The sequence below is a fragment of the Salmo trutta genome, chromosome 23 (assembly GCF_901001165.1).
Source record: "Salmo trutta chromosome 23, fSalTru1.1, whole genome shotgun sequence".
Classification (NCBI taxonomy): Eukaryota; Metazoa; Chordata; class Actinopteri; order Salmoniformes; family Salmonidae; genus Salmo; species Salmo trutta.
This window is the reverse complement of record NC_042979.1, coordinates 34,695,855-34,713,255: the sequence shown is the minus strand read 5'-3', so window position 1 is coordinate 34,713,255 and position 17,401 is coordinate 34,695,855. Positions and strand designations below refer to the sequence as shown.

General features: G+C 44.7%; 1 protein-coding gene across 1 annotated transcript in view; it reads left to right on the top strand.

The window, feature by feature from the left end:
• The window catches only part of loxhd1a (lipoxygenase homology PLAT domains 1a), a 44,499-nt gene that overhangs the window by 18,730 nt on the left and 8,368 nt on the right, over nucleotides 1-17,401 (top strand). The window contains exons 12-35 of the mRNA XM_029709959.1: nucleotides 446-532; nucleotides 1,147-1,282; nucleotides 1,545-1,699; nucleotides 1,884-2,044; nucleotides 3,340-3,416; nucleotides 4,055-4,251; nucleotides 4,515-4,707; nucleotides 5,121-5,281; nucleotides 5,814-6,153; nucleotides 6,640-6,791; nucleotides 7,036-7,169; nucleotides 7,616-7,782; nucleotides 8,277-8,381; nucleotides 8,493-8,621; nucleotides 8,774-8,938; nucleotides 10,963-11,144; nucleotides 11,292-11,408; nucleotides 11,669-11,831; nucleotides 12,462-12,616; nucleotides 13,320-13,529; nucleotides 13,812-13,938; nucleotides 14,194-14,402; nucleotides 16,594-16,779; nucleotides 17,268-17,395. Of these exons, the coding sequence (XP_029565819.1) occupies nucleotides 446-532; nucleotides 1,147-1,282; nucleotides 1,545-1,699; nucleotides 1,884-2,044; nucleotides 3,340-3,416; nucleotides 4,055-4,251; nucleotides 4,515-4,707; nucleotides 5,121-5,281; nucleotides 5,814-6,153; nucleotides 6,640-6,791; nucleotides 7,036-7,169; nucleotides 7,616-7,782; nucleotides 8,277-8,381; nucleotides 8,493-8,621; nucleotides 8,774-8,938; nucleotides 10,963-11,144; nucleotides 11,292-11,408; nucleotides 11,669-11,831; nucleotides 12,462-12,616; nucleotides 13,320-13,529; nucleotides 13,812-13,938; nucleotides 14,194-14,402; nucleotides 16,594-16,779; nucleotides 17,268-17,395 (3,836 nt within the window). The remainder of the gene's footprint in view (nucleotides 1-445; nucleotides 533-1,146; nucleotides 1,283-1,544; nucleotides 1,700-1,883; nucleotides 2,045-3,339; nucleotides 3,417-4,054; nucleotides 4,252-4,514; nucleotides 4,708-5,120; nucleotides 5,282-5,813; nucleotides 6,154-6,639; nucleotides 6,792-7,035; nucleotides 7,170-7,615; nucleotides 7,783-8,276; nucleotides 8,382-8,492; nucleotides 8,622-8,773; nucleotides 8,939-10,962; nucleotides 11,145-11,291; nucleotides 11,409-11,668; nucleotides 11,832-12,461; nucleotides 12,617-13,319; nucleotides 13,530-13,811; nucleotides 13,939-14,193; nucleotides 14,403-16,593; nucleotides 16,780-17,267; nucleotides 17,396-17,401) is intronic.

Sequence of the window (17,401 nt, the reverse complement as noted above, 5' to 3'; positions counted from 1 at the left end):
ACATCTTCTGCACACCACAGTGGTTTAAAATTCTTATTTTTTTATTTAAGCTTTATTTAACTAGGCAATTCAGTTAAGAACACATTCTTATTTATAATGACAGCCTAGGAACAATGGGTTAACTGCCTTGTTCAGGAACAGAACTACAGACTTTTACCTTGTCAGCTCAGAGATTCGATCTAGCAACCTTTCGGTTTCTAGCCAAACGCTCTAACCACTAGGCTACCTGCTGCCCGCCGTAGCTGCCCCAGTGTTAGCCCGCTGTAAACTGGGTGTTGGTGTGGGTGGACATTTTTGCCCAGAGATTTGGTATGGACTCATTAATATTCATTTTATAACTTTTGTGATATGCGTGTTTTAGTTGTTTGAATGTATATATTTTGTATTTTGTGTGTATTTATTCTTTCTTCAATACTAACAGTTTTAAATTGTCGGACCACTGTAGATTGAGATGCCAGACATTGGAAAACTGACGAAGGTCCGTATCTGGCACGAAAAGAGACATCCTTTCGCAGGCTGGCATTTCGCTAGGGTGAGATCTACTGGGCTGTTTGATCTGTCAACAATAGCCTTTTATACTGTTAGTTACATAATCAAACTGATCATGAAAGTGAAGTGAATCAAAGCACAATCTGATCATTGAAATAAACCCAAATTACAGCCTACTTAAAGCATACAGATGTAGGATCTTCATTTGAGCCAGTTTGTTACAGCAGGAAAATAATCCTGCAGCAACAGGACATGTGAATTATTATGTGGATAATAATGAATGGACATTTTTGTTGGGGTTGGTAAATGTTTCATAAGAGAAAATTAAGTCTGAAATGTTCAAACTTCAGAAGCCTTTTCAAACCTCAAATACACTGCAAGTTTTATATTTCCTGCATTGCAGGAAGGTTCTCCTGCAACAGGGTGATCAAATTAAGATTCTACATCTGTACAGACTAGTATCTGATAGAGCAGTGGTTGAGATATATTATACACTAGTCTGAGTTTTATCTTACCATGTGACCTGACCTGGAACTCGGGGCCCTAGTTATAGGCAATAAACCAGCTTATATTAGGTCAGGTCACAAAGTCAGGAAGAACTATTTATATGTTTTTTTAAGTTCCCTATTTAAGTGTTATGTCGGTGTCTTACCCCAGGCCACGGTGATGAAGACTCTGACAAGGGAGAAGTACTCGTTTAACTGTGGCCGCTGGCTGGACATCAACGAGGACGATAATGAGATTGTCAGAGAGATGCCCGCCACCGGAGCTCTCATCCCAGAGCCGTTACTACGTAGGACCCACACATACTCTCATACACACGCATGTACACACACACACACACACACACACACACACACACACACACACACACACACACACACACACACACACACACACACACACAAACAAACACTTGCACACACACACTAAAACCACATACTGGTATGACAACCGCATACCTTCAAACATTGCATGAATACTTATCAATACTCTTGTCCTATTAAGAATGTTTAGAATCATCACAGAGAATGTTAACATGATGTACTTCTCAGTGCTGAAGTATCGCATCACCATCTGTACTGGGAGAGTGAGTGGAGGTGGCACTGATGCCAGCGTATTCCTTAATGTGATCGGGGACCTGGGAGACACAGGGGATCGACTCATGTTCCTCAGCAAAAACAACGTCAACAAGTTTGAAAAGGGCAACGTGAGTAGGGGTGGTTCAGGAGTACCTGGGTGTATATGTAGTGTAGGTGGTTCCGTGAATGATGCTCATGCAATCTGTAACCCTTCCTGAGACCTGAAGACTTAGCTCCCAGATCTAATATCTAGGCTTTAGCTCAGTGGGTTAACTTGGTTTTGAGCGGTTTATCTCCCTCATTTCTCCACAGGCCGATGAGTTTCTGATAGAGGCGGTGTCGTTGGGGCAGGTGCGCAGGGTGCGTATTGGCCATGATGGGAGGGGTGGAGGCTGCGGTTGGTTCCTGGATAAGGTGTTGGTCAGGGAGGAGGGCCAACCAGAGTCTGCGGCCATAGAGTTCCCCTGTAACAGGCAAGTCAACCAGCCAATCACGTGGCATCCAATCACATTATATATTTCATAACATAATGGGAGCATGGCCAACTAAATAACTTAGGGCTCGATTCAATGCATTGCGCTGAAGACCTGCGCTACAGCGGATAGAAATTTAAAAGCAATGTTCCCACATTCGCGGAGACTGCATTCACGGTAAATGCTGCATATGTCAGGTCAATCGGAAATTATCTTTCCATTTCAATCACGCTACAGCGCTGATCTTCAGCACTATGGATTGAATCCAGCCCTTGGTGACTATAATGTAAAACGAGAATGTAACCAATTTACTGAAATGAAAATTCCATCAGTTTACTGAGAGTTTGGGAAATTACTTTCATGGGATGTCCCTTCATGGACTTGGGCTGTGCACAGGGAAGCACCTTCATGGACTTGTGCTGTGCACAGGGAAGCACCTTCATAGACTTGTGCTGTGCACAGGGAAGCACCTTCATGGGCTTGTAGTGCACAGGGAAGCACCTTCATAGACTTGTAGTGCACAGGGAAGCACCTTCATGGGCTTGTAGTGCACAGGGAAGCACCTTCATAGACTTGTGGTGCACAGGGAAGCACCTTCATGGGCTTGTAGTGCACAGGGAAGCACCTTCATGGGCTTGTAGTGCACAGGGAAGCACCTTCATGGACTTGTAGTGCACAGGGAAGCACCTTCATGGGCTTGTAGTGCACAGGGAAGCACCTTCATGGGCTTGTAGTGCACAGGGAAGCACCTTCATGGGCTTGTAGTGCACAGGGAAGCACCTTCATGGACTTGTAGTGCACAGGGAAGTGCCTTCATGGGCTTGTAGTGCACAAGGACGCACCTTCATAGACTTTTTCCTTGATAATGAAATTAATCTATTCACTCACTCCCATCACAAGTAACAGCTAAAGCACCAAACATCCAATCACACAGCGTTTCACTACCAGCCATACAGCCTCAGGGAAGACAGTCATCCGGCCTGGCCACGCCCAGTCTGTCTCTATTGGCAGTTCTCCAATTGCCTCGCTTAACCAGTTAGCCAGCTGATGGACCAGCATCCCATTACAAATAGGGACTAAACACACTGTGGCCAGCCAGGTCTCTCTCCCTCCAGTAACTGGAGCTAAACCACAAGTCTGGGGTGCCCTGTTACACCGTAACACTTTCCTCTTTCAACCTCTAGGCTATACATTAAGAAATGTTGAGTGAAAGTGTTTTAGGTTGTATACCTGTGCCCTGTAGAGGTGCGGTTGATTCAAATGGAGTATCTCCTTTTGGGTGTATTTTATGCCAGGTGGTTGGACCGGAATGAGGACGATGGACAGATTGTTCGTGAGTTAGTGCCAGCAGGAGATGGTCTGCGTCTCCACAGTGAGTCAACCATGAAACAGACAAACACTTTAGTTTAGTTTATTTGCACAAATAGAAAGACAGTTTGTACAGAGTGAAAAAAACAATAACATTATGTGCAGGAGGGGGCTTGTCGAGTAGCCCCCCCACAACGGTCATTAATCACACTGATTCAGCAGTCTGGACAAACTAACAAACGAAAGATACTTGATATGTTTCAAAAGACGTCAAGTACAGGTGTTCTGTCCTAATTTGATCACTCTGTTGTCACAGAGAATTTTCCTGCACAGCAGCAAATGCAAATTGTAGTGTACCGAGGTTTAAAAAGGCTTGTCAAGTTTGTAATTTCCACTTTAAAATGTCAGACTTGATTTATCCTAACAAATAAAATATCAACCCTTACAAAAATGTCATTAATTATAAATCAGCTAATAATTCACATTTCCTGCATACATTTCTTGCTGTGAGAAACTGGTCAAATTAAGATAGCGTACCTGTAGGCGAAACATTATACTACAGATGTTCACATACTGTAGCTAGTGTGAATATACAGTAAAAAAAAAATCTGAACATAAACATGAAAAACTCAAGGCCCCATTTAAAGTTGAGTGAGTGTGTGTCTACAAGAGGAAAAACTCATGCCTCATATGTCTTTTAAGATGTCAACTACCATATCTCGGTGAAGACAGGCAACATTAACGGGGCCAGCTCGGACTCCAAGGTGTTTGTTAAGTTGTACGGAGAGAAGGGCGACACCACGAGGATACTCCTGGTGGTCTCGGACAATGACCTGAGTAACTACTATGAGACGGGCCAAACTGATATCTTCACCGTCGAGACCTATGACATCGGACAAGTGTGTCATTTTTTATGTTTTATAGAATACATGATCAGAAACCTAGAAACCTAGATTATAGTTGTCTCATTTAAACAACTCATCCCAACAGTAGGTAATTATAGTGTATGTCTCAGTTTCTTGGAGTTGTATGGTGCTTTATTAAACATCAGTTGTGGTTTTGATTCCTACATGGGTCTCATACGGACCATGTTAACTGGATAAAAACATCTGCTAAATGACCATCCATCCTGATTCTTTCTTCCTGGTTTCTATCTCTGTAGATCCATCGTCTGCTGATAGGCCACACTAATGAGGGTCTGCGTGCTGGTTGGTTCCTGGACAGTGTCCAGATCATTGTTCCGGTCCATGGGAAGCAGTACCAGTTCCCCAGCCATCGCTGGCTCTGTAAGGATGAGGCTGACGGCAAGGTGGAGGTGGAGATCTATCCCAGCGAGACCCTGGACATCGAGAAGCGTAACAGACAATTTACTAGATTGGATACTCTGAGACAATGCATATATTATACAGTACATACTGTGCCAGAGAATACATATATTTACAGTGTAATATTTATACACACTGTGTAATATACCAGAGCTTTCAAATACACTCTGGGGCATTTGTACACACAATGTAGCTGACAGAGTTGTCACAAGAAAACCCAATGAAAAAGTACAGGAACACTCAGAATGATAGAAAACTTATATTATCACTGAAACAACCTGTAATCAGATGACGTGACTAGATGAATAGAGTTCTGTCCAGTAATAAGCGCTGATGGCCTACTTAGTGATTATGATGGATTGTGGTGCATTAGTCCCCACTCTCCATCATCCTGCCATGGTTTAATTGGTTAGTGACATGTTGCTCTGCCCTATGGTTTGCAGTGATTAACTACGAGGTCACAGTGGTCACGGGGAACATGCGCAATGGTGGCACCAACGCCAATGTGTTCTGCCAGATCTACGGAGAGGAGGGCAAGACCGAGCTCATCAGCCTCAAGAGCCGCTCCAACAACTTTGAGCGCGGGACCACAGAGATCTATAAGGTCTGGATCACCTTGTTCAGATACAGTCAGTGAACCAGTAATAGTAGTCTACTGACTACACATTGATTGGGTTCAAATTGTGGGAAGGAAATTATTTTCCCTTTGTGAATTGGATGGATTCCATGAAATCAGTAATTCTGCCATGTTGTGGAGTAGAGTTGATGATGACAAATCTCAAAGTTGTAAAGATGGGGAGAGATCTGTCTGTAAGAAAGAGATGCTCTGCTTTTTTTGGACATCACACTCCACAAAGCAAGTCCTGCAGGCTCTAGTTTGATCTTATCTTGATTATTGTCTTGTCATATGGTCAAGTCCTGCGAAGTGCTGATAGATGTACACACACACTACATGTTCATATTTTTTAAATGTATTGAAATTGTAAATTATTTTGTCTCTAATGTCTTTTTCGTTATATATCAGACCCCAGTAAGACTAGCTATCGCCATTGGTGTCGGCTAATGGGGATCCTAATAAATTAAATTAAATTAAAAATAATCACCATTGACCTGTCTTCCTGTCTCTCAACCCCCAGATCGAGGCGCTGAACGTGGGCAAATTGTTCAAAATCCGCATCGGGCACGATGGTTTGGGCGTGGGCGACGGGTGGTTCCTTGAGACGGTGGACATCAAGCGGCTCACTATGGCCATGGTACAGAGGGAAGTGGTGAAGGAGAAACCGAAGGATGACAAGAAGGACAAGAAGAAGAATAAAAAGAAGAAGAAAGAGGAGGATGAGGAGGAGGAGTACGTGACGGAGCTCCAGGAGGTGGTAGAGAGTGTGACGTTCCCCTGTCATCGCTGGCTGGCCCGCGACGAGGAGGACGGGGAGATTGTGGTGGAGCTCCTACCCGAGGACCCCGGAGACCTGGAGGGTAGGCTCCAAGTTTCCAGTTTTATTAGTCCTATGTACGGGATACGCATGGTAAACATTGTCCAACCAAATTCTTACTTGCAGGTTCCTTCTCGAAAATGCAACAACAATAATAAATTAAATATATGAATATGAACATATAGTAAATGGCTCAGTAGAATAGAATAAAAGTTTTAGCATAATTATAATACAGGAAGGCACAATTTATAGTCCATTATTTACACTTGTATTGGGGAAAGGGGGTGGCGGGGGTGGAGGTAGAGCACAGGGTCTGGTCCTGGGGGGTCGCAGTGTGTTCATGATTTTGTTCCACACAGCACTTAACACACACCTGATTGACTTCAATATGAACCAAGATCAGTTATATCTGGTGTGTTAAGGACGAAGCCAATTATTGATAGGAGGCTGGAGGGGAGTGAATAGTTGTAATTATTGCGTGGTCATGGATTATGTAATGTGTGACTATGTGAATCTGGATGATCCACAGAGAACTCCTATGAGGTCCATGTGTTTACTGGCCCTATGTGGGGAGCCGGAACCGATGCCAACGTGTACATCAACATCTACGGAGAGATCGGTGACACGGGCGAGCGGAAACTAAGAAAGTCCAACAACCTCAACAAATTTGAGAAGGGGCAGGTGAGGAAGCAATCTGCCAATATGATGATGATGTCAATAATATCCGGGTGGCTCTTGAACTACGACTTCTCTCCCATTGACCTAGCTGTTTGACCTCTGACCTTTGTGCCTGATTCAATAAATTAAAGCATTGAACAACTATTGGTCATTGAAAAAGATGTTCCAGGCTACAGGAACCTTTTATTAACCTTTTAATCATGCCTTTGACCTCTGAATTTCCCCATGGTTTTACTGCGGGGTTCAGGAGGACGTGTTCTCCATGCAGGCCATCGATCTGGGCATTTTGAAGAAGCTGAGGATTCGTCACGACAACAGCCAGCCTCATGCGGCCTGGTTCCTGGACAGGGTGGAGATAGTAGACAACAAAGACGACACCACGTAAGGGGGGGGGGGGGGCAGGCACAGGATTACACAATAATATTAGTATACATCGGTTATTATCATGTCCCAGACAGACAGACAGACAGACAGACAGACAGACAGGCAGGCAGGCAGGCAGGCAGGCAGGCAGGCAGACAGACAGACGGACAGACGGACAGACGGACGGACGGACGGACAGACGGACAGACGGACAGACGGACAGACGGACAGACGGACAGACGGACAGACGGACAGACGGACAGACGGACAGACGGACAGACGGACAGACGGACAGACGGACAGACGGACAGACGGACAGACGGACAGACGGACAGACGGACAGACGGACAGACGGACAGACGGACAGACGGACAGACAGATAGTCGGACAGGCGGACGGACAGACGGACCGACGGACCGACAGACAGACAGACAGTCTAGAAACCTGACCCGGTAGTGTTCTAGGTACTACTTCCCATGTAAACGGTGGCTGGCCATTGATGAAGATGACGGACAGATTGCCAGGGAGCTGGTCCCTGTGGACGAGGCCTTTATGAAGAAGGGTGAGGATGATGATGATGATGATGATGACGAGGAAAACTCCAGTGCAACACTCGGCCTGGAGCAGAAGGGTGAGACACAGACACACTGGAGGCTAATTGCTAGTTGTTTGCTCTTGTGTTGAGTTTGCTCCCGTTATTTTCAGAACAGTTATTTTTGTATGTTGTGCTGTACGCTTACACACATGATAAGACACACACTCTACACACGTACACATGGATTTTGTATTGTAGATATGTGGTAGTGGAGTAGTGGCCAGAGGGCACACACTTAATGTGTTGTGAAAGTGTTATGAAATGTAATGTCCTGTATTATTATAAATTGTATATAACTGCCTTAATGTTGCTGGACCCCAGGAAGAGTAGCTGCCACCAAGTCAGCAGTTAATAGGGATCCTTAATAAATACAAAAGTATTAATGTTCTATTCCCTCTGGGAAACAACACATGCTAACCTCTAGGTGTTGTTGATCACTAGTTATACAATATAACATTAGATTTGACTGAATAATAACAATGCATTATCATGAATACATTGTCATCTGATTTGGTTGATGTGTCTGTCAGCCATGTCCACCACCTTCACAATGAGGGTAAAGACTGGAGACAAGAAGTATGCGGGCACTGATGCCAACGTGTTCGCCATCCTGTACGGCATGAAGGATGATACAGGTAACGATGCTTTACAGACACTGAGATAGGTGATATACATGTTTGTGTCCTAGAGCGTGTGTATTTGCATATCCTACTAATTATGATATTTACTGCTGTGTGTTTTCACAGGCATCATAATGCTGAAAGCATCCAAGTTACATAAGAATAAGTTTGAGCAGGCCATGATTGATGAGTTTACAGTGGAAGCTGTGGATATTGGAACACTGAAGAAAATACAAATCGGGCATGACAACTCAGGTTAAACAAGCTCATACATATATATGATATGTGATCACACACACACACACACACACACACACACACACACACACACACACACACACACACACACACACACACACACACACACACACACACACTTCCAGTGATAATGTATTATGCCTATACAGGGGCAGCATCAGGCTGGTTCCTGGACTGGGTAGAGGTGAATGCCCCCTCCCTGGGCCAGAGGCTGAGGTTCCCCTGTGGTCGCTGGCTGGATAAGGGAGAGGACGACGGGGCCATCGTCAGGGACCTCTTCCCTGCAAACCTCCAGACTGAGCTCTACACACCATGTAAGAACCAACCATACTTAGATATCCCACGTTATAGCCGACTAGCATACCACTACTCTACACAGTGTTACTATCCTATATCAAACCATAAAAGGCCATACCTGGCATACTAAGAGCCAGCCTAATGCACCCTGTACTTATTGTAGATAACCCATATCGTACAGGACCCTATACTACCATACCATACCATATAGGGCTGGGAATTGCCACGGACCTCACAATACAATATTATCCCGATACTTAGATGCCCATACAATATGTATGCCATTCTCACGATTCTATATATATTGTGATTCGATATTGCGATTTACTGTGATTGTCTGCTACAGAGAGACAAGAGAGAGCATGACAAAATGAGTTTTGATCAGTCAGGGAAATAAAAGTGCTGAAAACATGTTGGCACAGCATTTAAAAAGAAGATGGAGAACAAGCTACCTACAGGAACCAAAAATAATAATAATAATATATATACACTACCGTTCAAAAGTTTGGACACACCTACTCATTCAAGGGTTTTTCTTTATTTTTTACTATTTTCTACATTGTACAACAATAGTGAAGACATCAAAAGTAGCCACCCTTTGCCTTGATGACAGCTTTGGAAACTCTTGGCATTCTCTCAACCAGCTTCATCTGGAACGCTTTTCCAACAGTCTTGAAGGAGTTCCCACATATGCTGAGGACTTGTTGGATGCTTTTCCTTCACTCTGCGGTCCAACTCATCCCAAACCATCTCAATTGGGTTGAGGTCCGGTGATTGTGGAGGCCAGGTCATCTGATGCCGCACTCAATCATTCTCCTTCTTGGTCAAATAGCCCTTACACAGCCTGGAGATGTGTTGGGTCATTGTCCTGTTGAAAAACAAATGAGCTAAGCGCAAACCAGATGGGATGGCGTATCGCTGCAGAATGCTGTGGTAGCCATGCTGGTTAAGCACCCCCACACCATCACACATCCTCCACCCTGCTTCACGGTGGGAACCACACATGCAGAGATCATCCGTTCAACTACTCTGCGTCTCACAAAGACACGGAGGTTGGAACCAAAAATCTCAAATTTCCATTGGTCTAATGTCCATTGCTCATGTTTCTTGGCCCAAGCAAGTATTTTCTTCTTGGTGTCCTTTAGTAGTGGTTTCTTTGCAGCAATTCAACCATGAAGGCCTGATTCATGCAGTCTCCTCTGAACAGTTGATGTTGAGATGTGTCTGTTACTTGAACTCTGTGAAGCATTTATTTGGGCTGAAATCTAGGTGCGGTTAACTCTAATGAACTTATTCTCTGCAGCAGAGGTAACTCTGGGTCTTCCTTTCCTGTGGCGGTCCTCATGAGAGACAGTTTCATCATAGCGCTTGGTGTTTTTTTTGCGACTGCACTTTAAGAAACTTTCAAAGTTCTTGAAATGTTCTGAATTGACTGACCTTCATGGCTTAAAGTAATGATGGACTGTCGTTTCTCTTTGCTTATTTGAGCTGATCTTGACATAATATGGACCTGGTCTTTTACCATGCCTATCTTGTCACAACACAACTGATTGGCTCAAACGCATTAAGAAGGAAAGAAATTCCACAAATGTACTTTGAACAAGACACACCTGTTAATTGAAATGCATTCCAGGTGACTACCTCATGAAGCTGGTTGAGAGAATGCCAAGAGTGTGCAAAGCTGTCATCAAGGCAAAGGGTGGCTACTTTGAAAATTCTCAAATGTAAAATATGTTTTGATTTGTTTAACACGTTTTTGGTTACTACATGATTCCAGTATGTGTTATTTCATAGTTTTGATGTCTTCACGATTATTCTACAATGTAGAAAATAGTACAAATAAAGAAAAACCCTGGAATGAGTAGGTGTGTCCAAACTTTTGACTGGTACTGTATATATATATATATATATATATATATACTGTGTATATACAGTATATATTTTTTTACAAATTGATATTGCGATATGTAACTGTATCGATATTTTTTCCCCCATCACTAATGATATATCATACCCTAAGCCTTGTTTCCCTCTGTCACAGTTGTGCCCTATGAGATCAAGACGTTCACCAGTGACCTGTTTGCAGCGGGTACAGACGCAGATGTGTTCATCGTGCTCTACGGCCGAGACGGGGTGTGCACCCAGCAGAGGTCTCTCTGTGTCAACAAGAGGGAGAGGACCATGTACTTTGAGAGGGGAGCTGAGGACATGTTCATCGTTGAGGTACGACCAGACTGTAGTCACCCATAAGACAATGTAAAGAGCAGACAGCTGTGTAGGGAAAATATTATTGTGGAATGAGGACGATGAGAATGTTCCTCATGATGATGATGATGATGTTGAGGGTGATGTTTCTGTAACACTGTGGAGTTGGAGGACGTGGGTGACGTCATCGAGAAGATTCGCATTGGTCATGACAACAGAGGGCTAAACGGAGGCTGGCACCTGGACAGAGTGGAGATCAGACGACTGCTGAGGAAGGGGAAGGTACACAGGAGAAAGGCTACTCTGTTACTCAGTTACAGATCTATAATCAGCTTACCCTCCCCAAATCCTAACCTCAACCATTAGGTCAAATTTCCAAATAACTGATCTAAGACCAGTGTCTAGGGGCAGGGTAAAACTACACCAGCCTTCACTATTATATATCAAAATCATACCATTTGTAGTCACAAGGTGGTGCTCTTCTCCTCTCGGAGAGACCTGGATTGTATTCAGTCACACACTGCTGCTCTGGCTTTCTCTAGGGGTCGGAGACCATTATCTTCCCATGTGAGCGCTGGCTGGCCAAGTCAGAGGATGACGGAGAAACAGTGAGAGAGTTAGTACCTTCTGACATCATAACGGAGAAACTACTACGAGATGGTACCCTAAAAGTCAGCGAGGTTGAGGTGGAAGATGCACTGGAGAGTACGTACACAGACACATGCAAACCCATGCTAACACACGCACACACACACACACACACACACACACACACACACACACACACACACACACACACACACACATCTCGGCCTAAGCACACACGCCCTCATAAACACACCAGCTGGTGCAAACACACACACACACACACACACACACACACACACACACACACACACACACACACACACACACACACACACACACACACACACACACACACACACACACACATCTCGGCCTAAGCACACACGCCCTCATAAACACACCAGCTGGTGCAAACACACACACACACACACACACACACACACCAAACACACACACACACACACACACTGAGGTGGAAGATTCAGTGGAGAGTACACACACGCACACATACACACTGGAAGCTGGCCATTACAGCAGAATGCAACTCTTTGTTTGTCAGACTCTTTGTCTGCCAAGTAAATAATGAGGCAGTTTTCTGCTTAAATTGGTCTCTTTCTCCGCTGCAGTCACGCAGAGTGCCGGCAATTTGTTCCCATTTGAACACTTCAGTCCATTGTTATGCCTTCCGTCTGTGGGTTGTCTATCTGCGTATTCTTATCTGTTATCTGTGCCCATCTCTGCCCGTAGCTCACACTTACAAAGTGTCTGTGATGACGGGCGATGTTTACGATGCAGGCACCGATGCCAACGTCTTCCTGACCATCTACGGAGACCTGGGAGACACTGGCGAGCGCAAACTCAGCAAGTCTGAGACCAACGGCAACAAGTTTGAGAGAGGAGCGGTAAGAGACAGAATACAGACCTCACCGTATCCCTGACTACGTATCCCTGACTACGTATCCCTGACTACGTATCCCTGACTACGTATCCCTGACTACGTATCCCTGACTACGTATCCCTGACTACGTATCCCTGACTACGTATCCCTGACTACGTATCCCTGACTAGGCCTTTCTGTCATTCATGTGTATGTTTATTGGCTTTTGCATCACAGCATAAAATTGTACAATAATTTTAAGGCAGTATACACTGAGTGTATAAACATTAAGAACACCCCCCCCCTCCTTTTGCCCTTGACTCCAATGCTTCCCACAGTTGTGTCAAGTTGGCTGAATGTCCTTTGGGTGTTGGACCATTCTTGATACATATAGGAAACTGTTGAGGGTGAAAAACCCAGCAGTGTTGCAGTTCTTGACACAAACCGGTGCACCTGGCACCTACTACCATACCCCGTTCAAAGGCACTTAAATATTTTGTCTAGCCCATTCACCCTCTGAATGGCACACATACAATCCATGTCACAATTGTCTCAATGCTTAAAAATCCTTCTTTAACCTCCCCTTCATCTACACTGATTGAAGTGGATTTAACAAGCGACATCAATAAGGGATCATAGCTTTCACCTGGATTCAGTCTGTCATGGAAAGAGCAGGTCTCCATAACATGTTGTACACTCAGTGTATGAGCCCCTGCCTTCTATTCCAGGTGGATAAGTTCACCATTGAGGCAGTGGACCTGGGTCAGGTGTTTAGAATGAAGATTCGCCATGACAACAGCATGATGAGTGCTGATTGGTACCTGGACCAGGTGGAGGTGGTTGACGAGGATACGGAGGAGGTCTTCCTGTTCCTGTGTGAGCGCTGGCTGTCCAGGAAGAGAGAGGACAGACGCATCGAAAGGATGTTCTATGTCAAGGTACTGTTATAAAGGCCTTTTGGTCTTGGTGTGTGTCTGTGTTTGCGAGTGGGCCACAGTGTGTACACCAATTTATTTGTGAACTGTACTTCTGCAGTCAGTTTGTGTGTGCATGTATGTGGGTGTGTGAGTGCATACACATGTTTGTGTGTGTGTGTGTGTGTGTGTGTGTGTGTGTGTGTGTGTGTGTGTGTGTGTGTGTGTGTGTGTGTGTGTGTGTGTGTGTGTGTGTGTGTGCACAAAGAACCCTGGCAGGTGTGTGTGACCTGAGTATTCTCTCAGGGTTACGAGGGGGAGAGGGAGACTCTCCAGGGCAGTAAGAAGAGCTCAGCCCTGATCATGAAGAGTGTGGACAGCAACATGAACAAGAAGAGGAAGAAGGGGGAGGACATCCAAAAGGAGAGCACCAGTCCGTAAACACACACTACTGTCAATATAAACACACACAACCATTCACAACCCCCTCCCCCAGCACACACACATTGACAAAAAAACGAGTTATGAAAAAAGACTGAATTTCACCAGTTTCATACATTGCAATGAGCTGATTGATAACTCCAGACAAAAGTCTTTATTTGCATTCTGCTTTGTAGAGGCAGAGTTTGGAGAAACAGCTGCTCACCCTTACACATACAATCAAATACATTATCTTGTGTCTCTTCAGTCATCCCATACCACTTCACCATCTCCACGGGGGCAGAAAACGATGCCAGTACCGGCAGCAGGGTCTATGTGATCATCATGGGGCCAAACCACACCCAGACACAGAGGCTGTGGCTGGACCTGCCTGGGGGGAAGAAGTGCTTTGAGTCTGGGTCTCTGGAGTCCTTCGAGGCTCATGGAGCTGACGTTGGTGAGATTAAAAAAGTGGAGGTAAGTAGTTGAAATGGACTGAAATAGATGCCAGCAGAGCCATGTATTTAAAGAGTTGGGCCAATGCAGTTTCTGCATTATGATGCATTTACATGACACATTCTAGGAGCGCCATCCAGAGGTGGTGCTCCTAGTGGCTGGGGACTTTAATGCAGGGAAACTTAAATCGGCTTTACCTAATTCCTATCAGCATGTTAAATGTGCAACCACAGAAACATGTACAAAGCTCTTCCTCGCCCTCCATTTGGTAAATCTGACCATAATTCTATCCTCCTGATTCCTGCTTCCAAGCAAAAACGAAAGCAGGAAGTACCACTGACTCGCTCAATATGGAAGTGGTCAGATGACACAGATGCTAAGCTACAGGACTGTTCTGCTAGCACAGACTGGAATATGTTCCGGGACTCATCCGATGGCATTGAGGAGTATACCACATCAGTCACCGGCTTCGTCAATAAATGCGTCAATGACATTGTCCCCACAGTGACCGTACATACATACCTCAACCAGTAGCCATGGATTACAGGCAACATCCGCACTGAGCTAAAGGGTAGAGCTGCCGCTTTCAAGGAGCGGGACTCTAACCCTGGACGTTTATAAGAAATCCCGCTATGCCCTCCGACGAACCATCAAACATGCAAAGCGTAAATACAGGACTAAGATTTAATCGTACTACAAAGGGATGCCCAGCCAGACGAGCCTACCAGATGAGCTAAATTACTTCTGTGTATGCTTCGAGGCAAGCAACACTGAAGCATGCATGAGACCACCAGCTGCAAGCTGACTGTGTGATCACGCTCGCCGTAGCCGATGTGAGTAAGACCTTTAAATAGGTCAACATTCACAAGGCCGCAGGGACAGACAGATTACCAGGACGTGTACTCCGACCATGCGCTGACCAACTGGCAGGTGTCTTCACTGACATATTCAACCAGTCCCTGACCGAGTCTGTAATACCTACATGTTTCAAGCAGACCACCATAGTCCCTGTGCCGAAAAAACACCAAGGTAACCTGCCTAAATGACTACCCGTAGCACTCACGTCTGTAGCCATGAAGTGTTTTGAAAGGCTGGTCATGGCTCACATCAACACTATCATCCCAGAAACCTTAGACGCACTCCAATTTGCACACTGCCCCAACAGATCCACAGATCACACAATCTCTATTGCACTCAACACTGCCCTTTCCCACCTGGACCAAAGGAACACCTACGTGAGAATGCTGTTCATTGACTACAGCTCAGCGTTCAACACCATAGTACCCTCAAAGCTCATCACTGTTTTCAACTCTCTAGAGACAGCAAGAGCGGTAGAGATACTCTGAATGATCGGCTATGAAAAGCCAATGACATTTACTCCTGAGGTGCTGACCTGTTGCACCCTCTACAACCACTGTGATTATTATTATTGCCAAAGACTCCAGCTACCCTAGTCATAGACTGTTCTCTCTGCTACCGCACGGCAAGCGGTACCGGAGCACCAAGTCTAGGCCCAAAAAGCTTCTTAAGAGCTTCTACCCCCCAAGCCATAAGACTGCTCAACAGCTAATCAAATGGCTATGCTATGTACATATTACTTCAGTTACCTCGACTAACCACATTGTCTCGGTACCGGTACCCCCTGTATATAGCCTCGTTATTGTTATTTTATTGTTGCTCTTTTATTTTTTGCTTTAGTTTATTTAGTAAATATTTTCTTAAGTCTTATTTTTCTTAAAACTGCGTTGTTGGTTAAGGGCTTGTAAGTAAGCATTTCACGGTAAGGTCTACACCTGTTGTATTCGGCGCATGTGACAAATACAATTTGATTTGATTTACATGACACTGTAACATTCTTTGCCAGCCATTAACTAATACATGGGGAATATTTAAACAGTGCAATGTAACTGAATGTCTGGAATTAGACCTACATTCTAAAAGTTGGCCTAAATATATGGCTCTGGGTGCCAAAACTCATTTTGGGTGCCGATAAACTTAAAATGTAGATGCCAGTACTCATCATATTTTAGTGCCAATATTTTATAAGGGGTGCTGGTACTCAAGCTGTAGAACATTGAGTTGAGCACCAGCCCAACTCAAGCACCGGTCACATTACACGCACACACACAGACACACACACACACACACAGACACACACACACACACACACTACACACACACGCACTGTTTGATATGATTGCTCTCTTTGTAGCTCGGACATGACGGCGCCACTCCGGAGAGCTGCTGGTTGGTTGATGAGCTAGCTGTTGCTGTACCAACCAAAGGGGTTAAATTCATTTTCCAGTGTAAGTGCTGGTTGGCCAAAGATCGGGGCGATGGACTGACTGCCAGGGTGTTCAACGTGTTGGATGCAGATAGCATCACCATCTCCCAAAAGGCAAGTATCATTATATAAGTTCCCTTACTGGTACAGTATTTAGCTGCACTTACTCTACCTCCAAGTTAAACAGCCATTACCTGCTAATACAATACTGAACACCTACAGTACATTGTCATGTCTGTTTTATATACAGAGCAGTGGAGGCTGCTGAGGGGAGGACAGTTCATAATAATATCTGTAACAGAGCGAATGGAATAGAATCAAACACATGGAAACCATGTGTTTATGTTGTTGATACCATTCCACTCATTCCGCTCCAGCCATTACCACGTGCCTGTCCTCCCCAATTAAGGTGCCACCAACCTCCTGTGATACAAATATACTGTTAAACACATCCTTTTTGTCACACTGATTAGTTTAACTGGAAAAGTATGTTAACTGATTTCAATTAATCAAACAAATGTTCATTGATTTAGTTGATTGATTGGTTCATTTATTAGTTGACTGATGAATTAATTGATTGATTGATTGTGTGTTATTGTCAGATCATCTATGAGGTGACAGTGGTGACGGGAGATGTTCAGAACGCTGGGACAGACACCCAGGTCTACGTGTCTGTGTTTGGGACCAACGGCACCACAGAGGAGATCCTACTGCAGAAGAACGAGGACAGGTAACA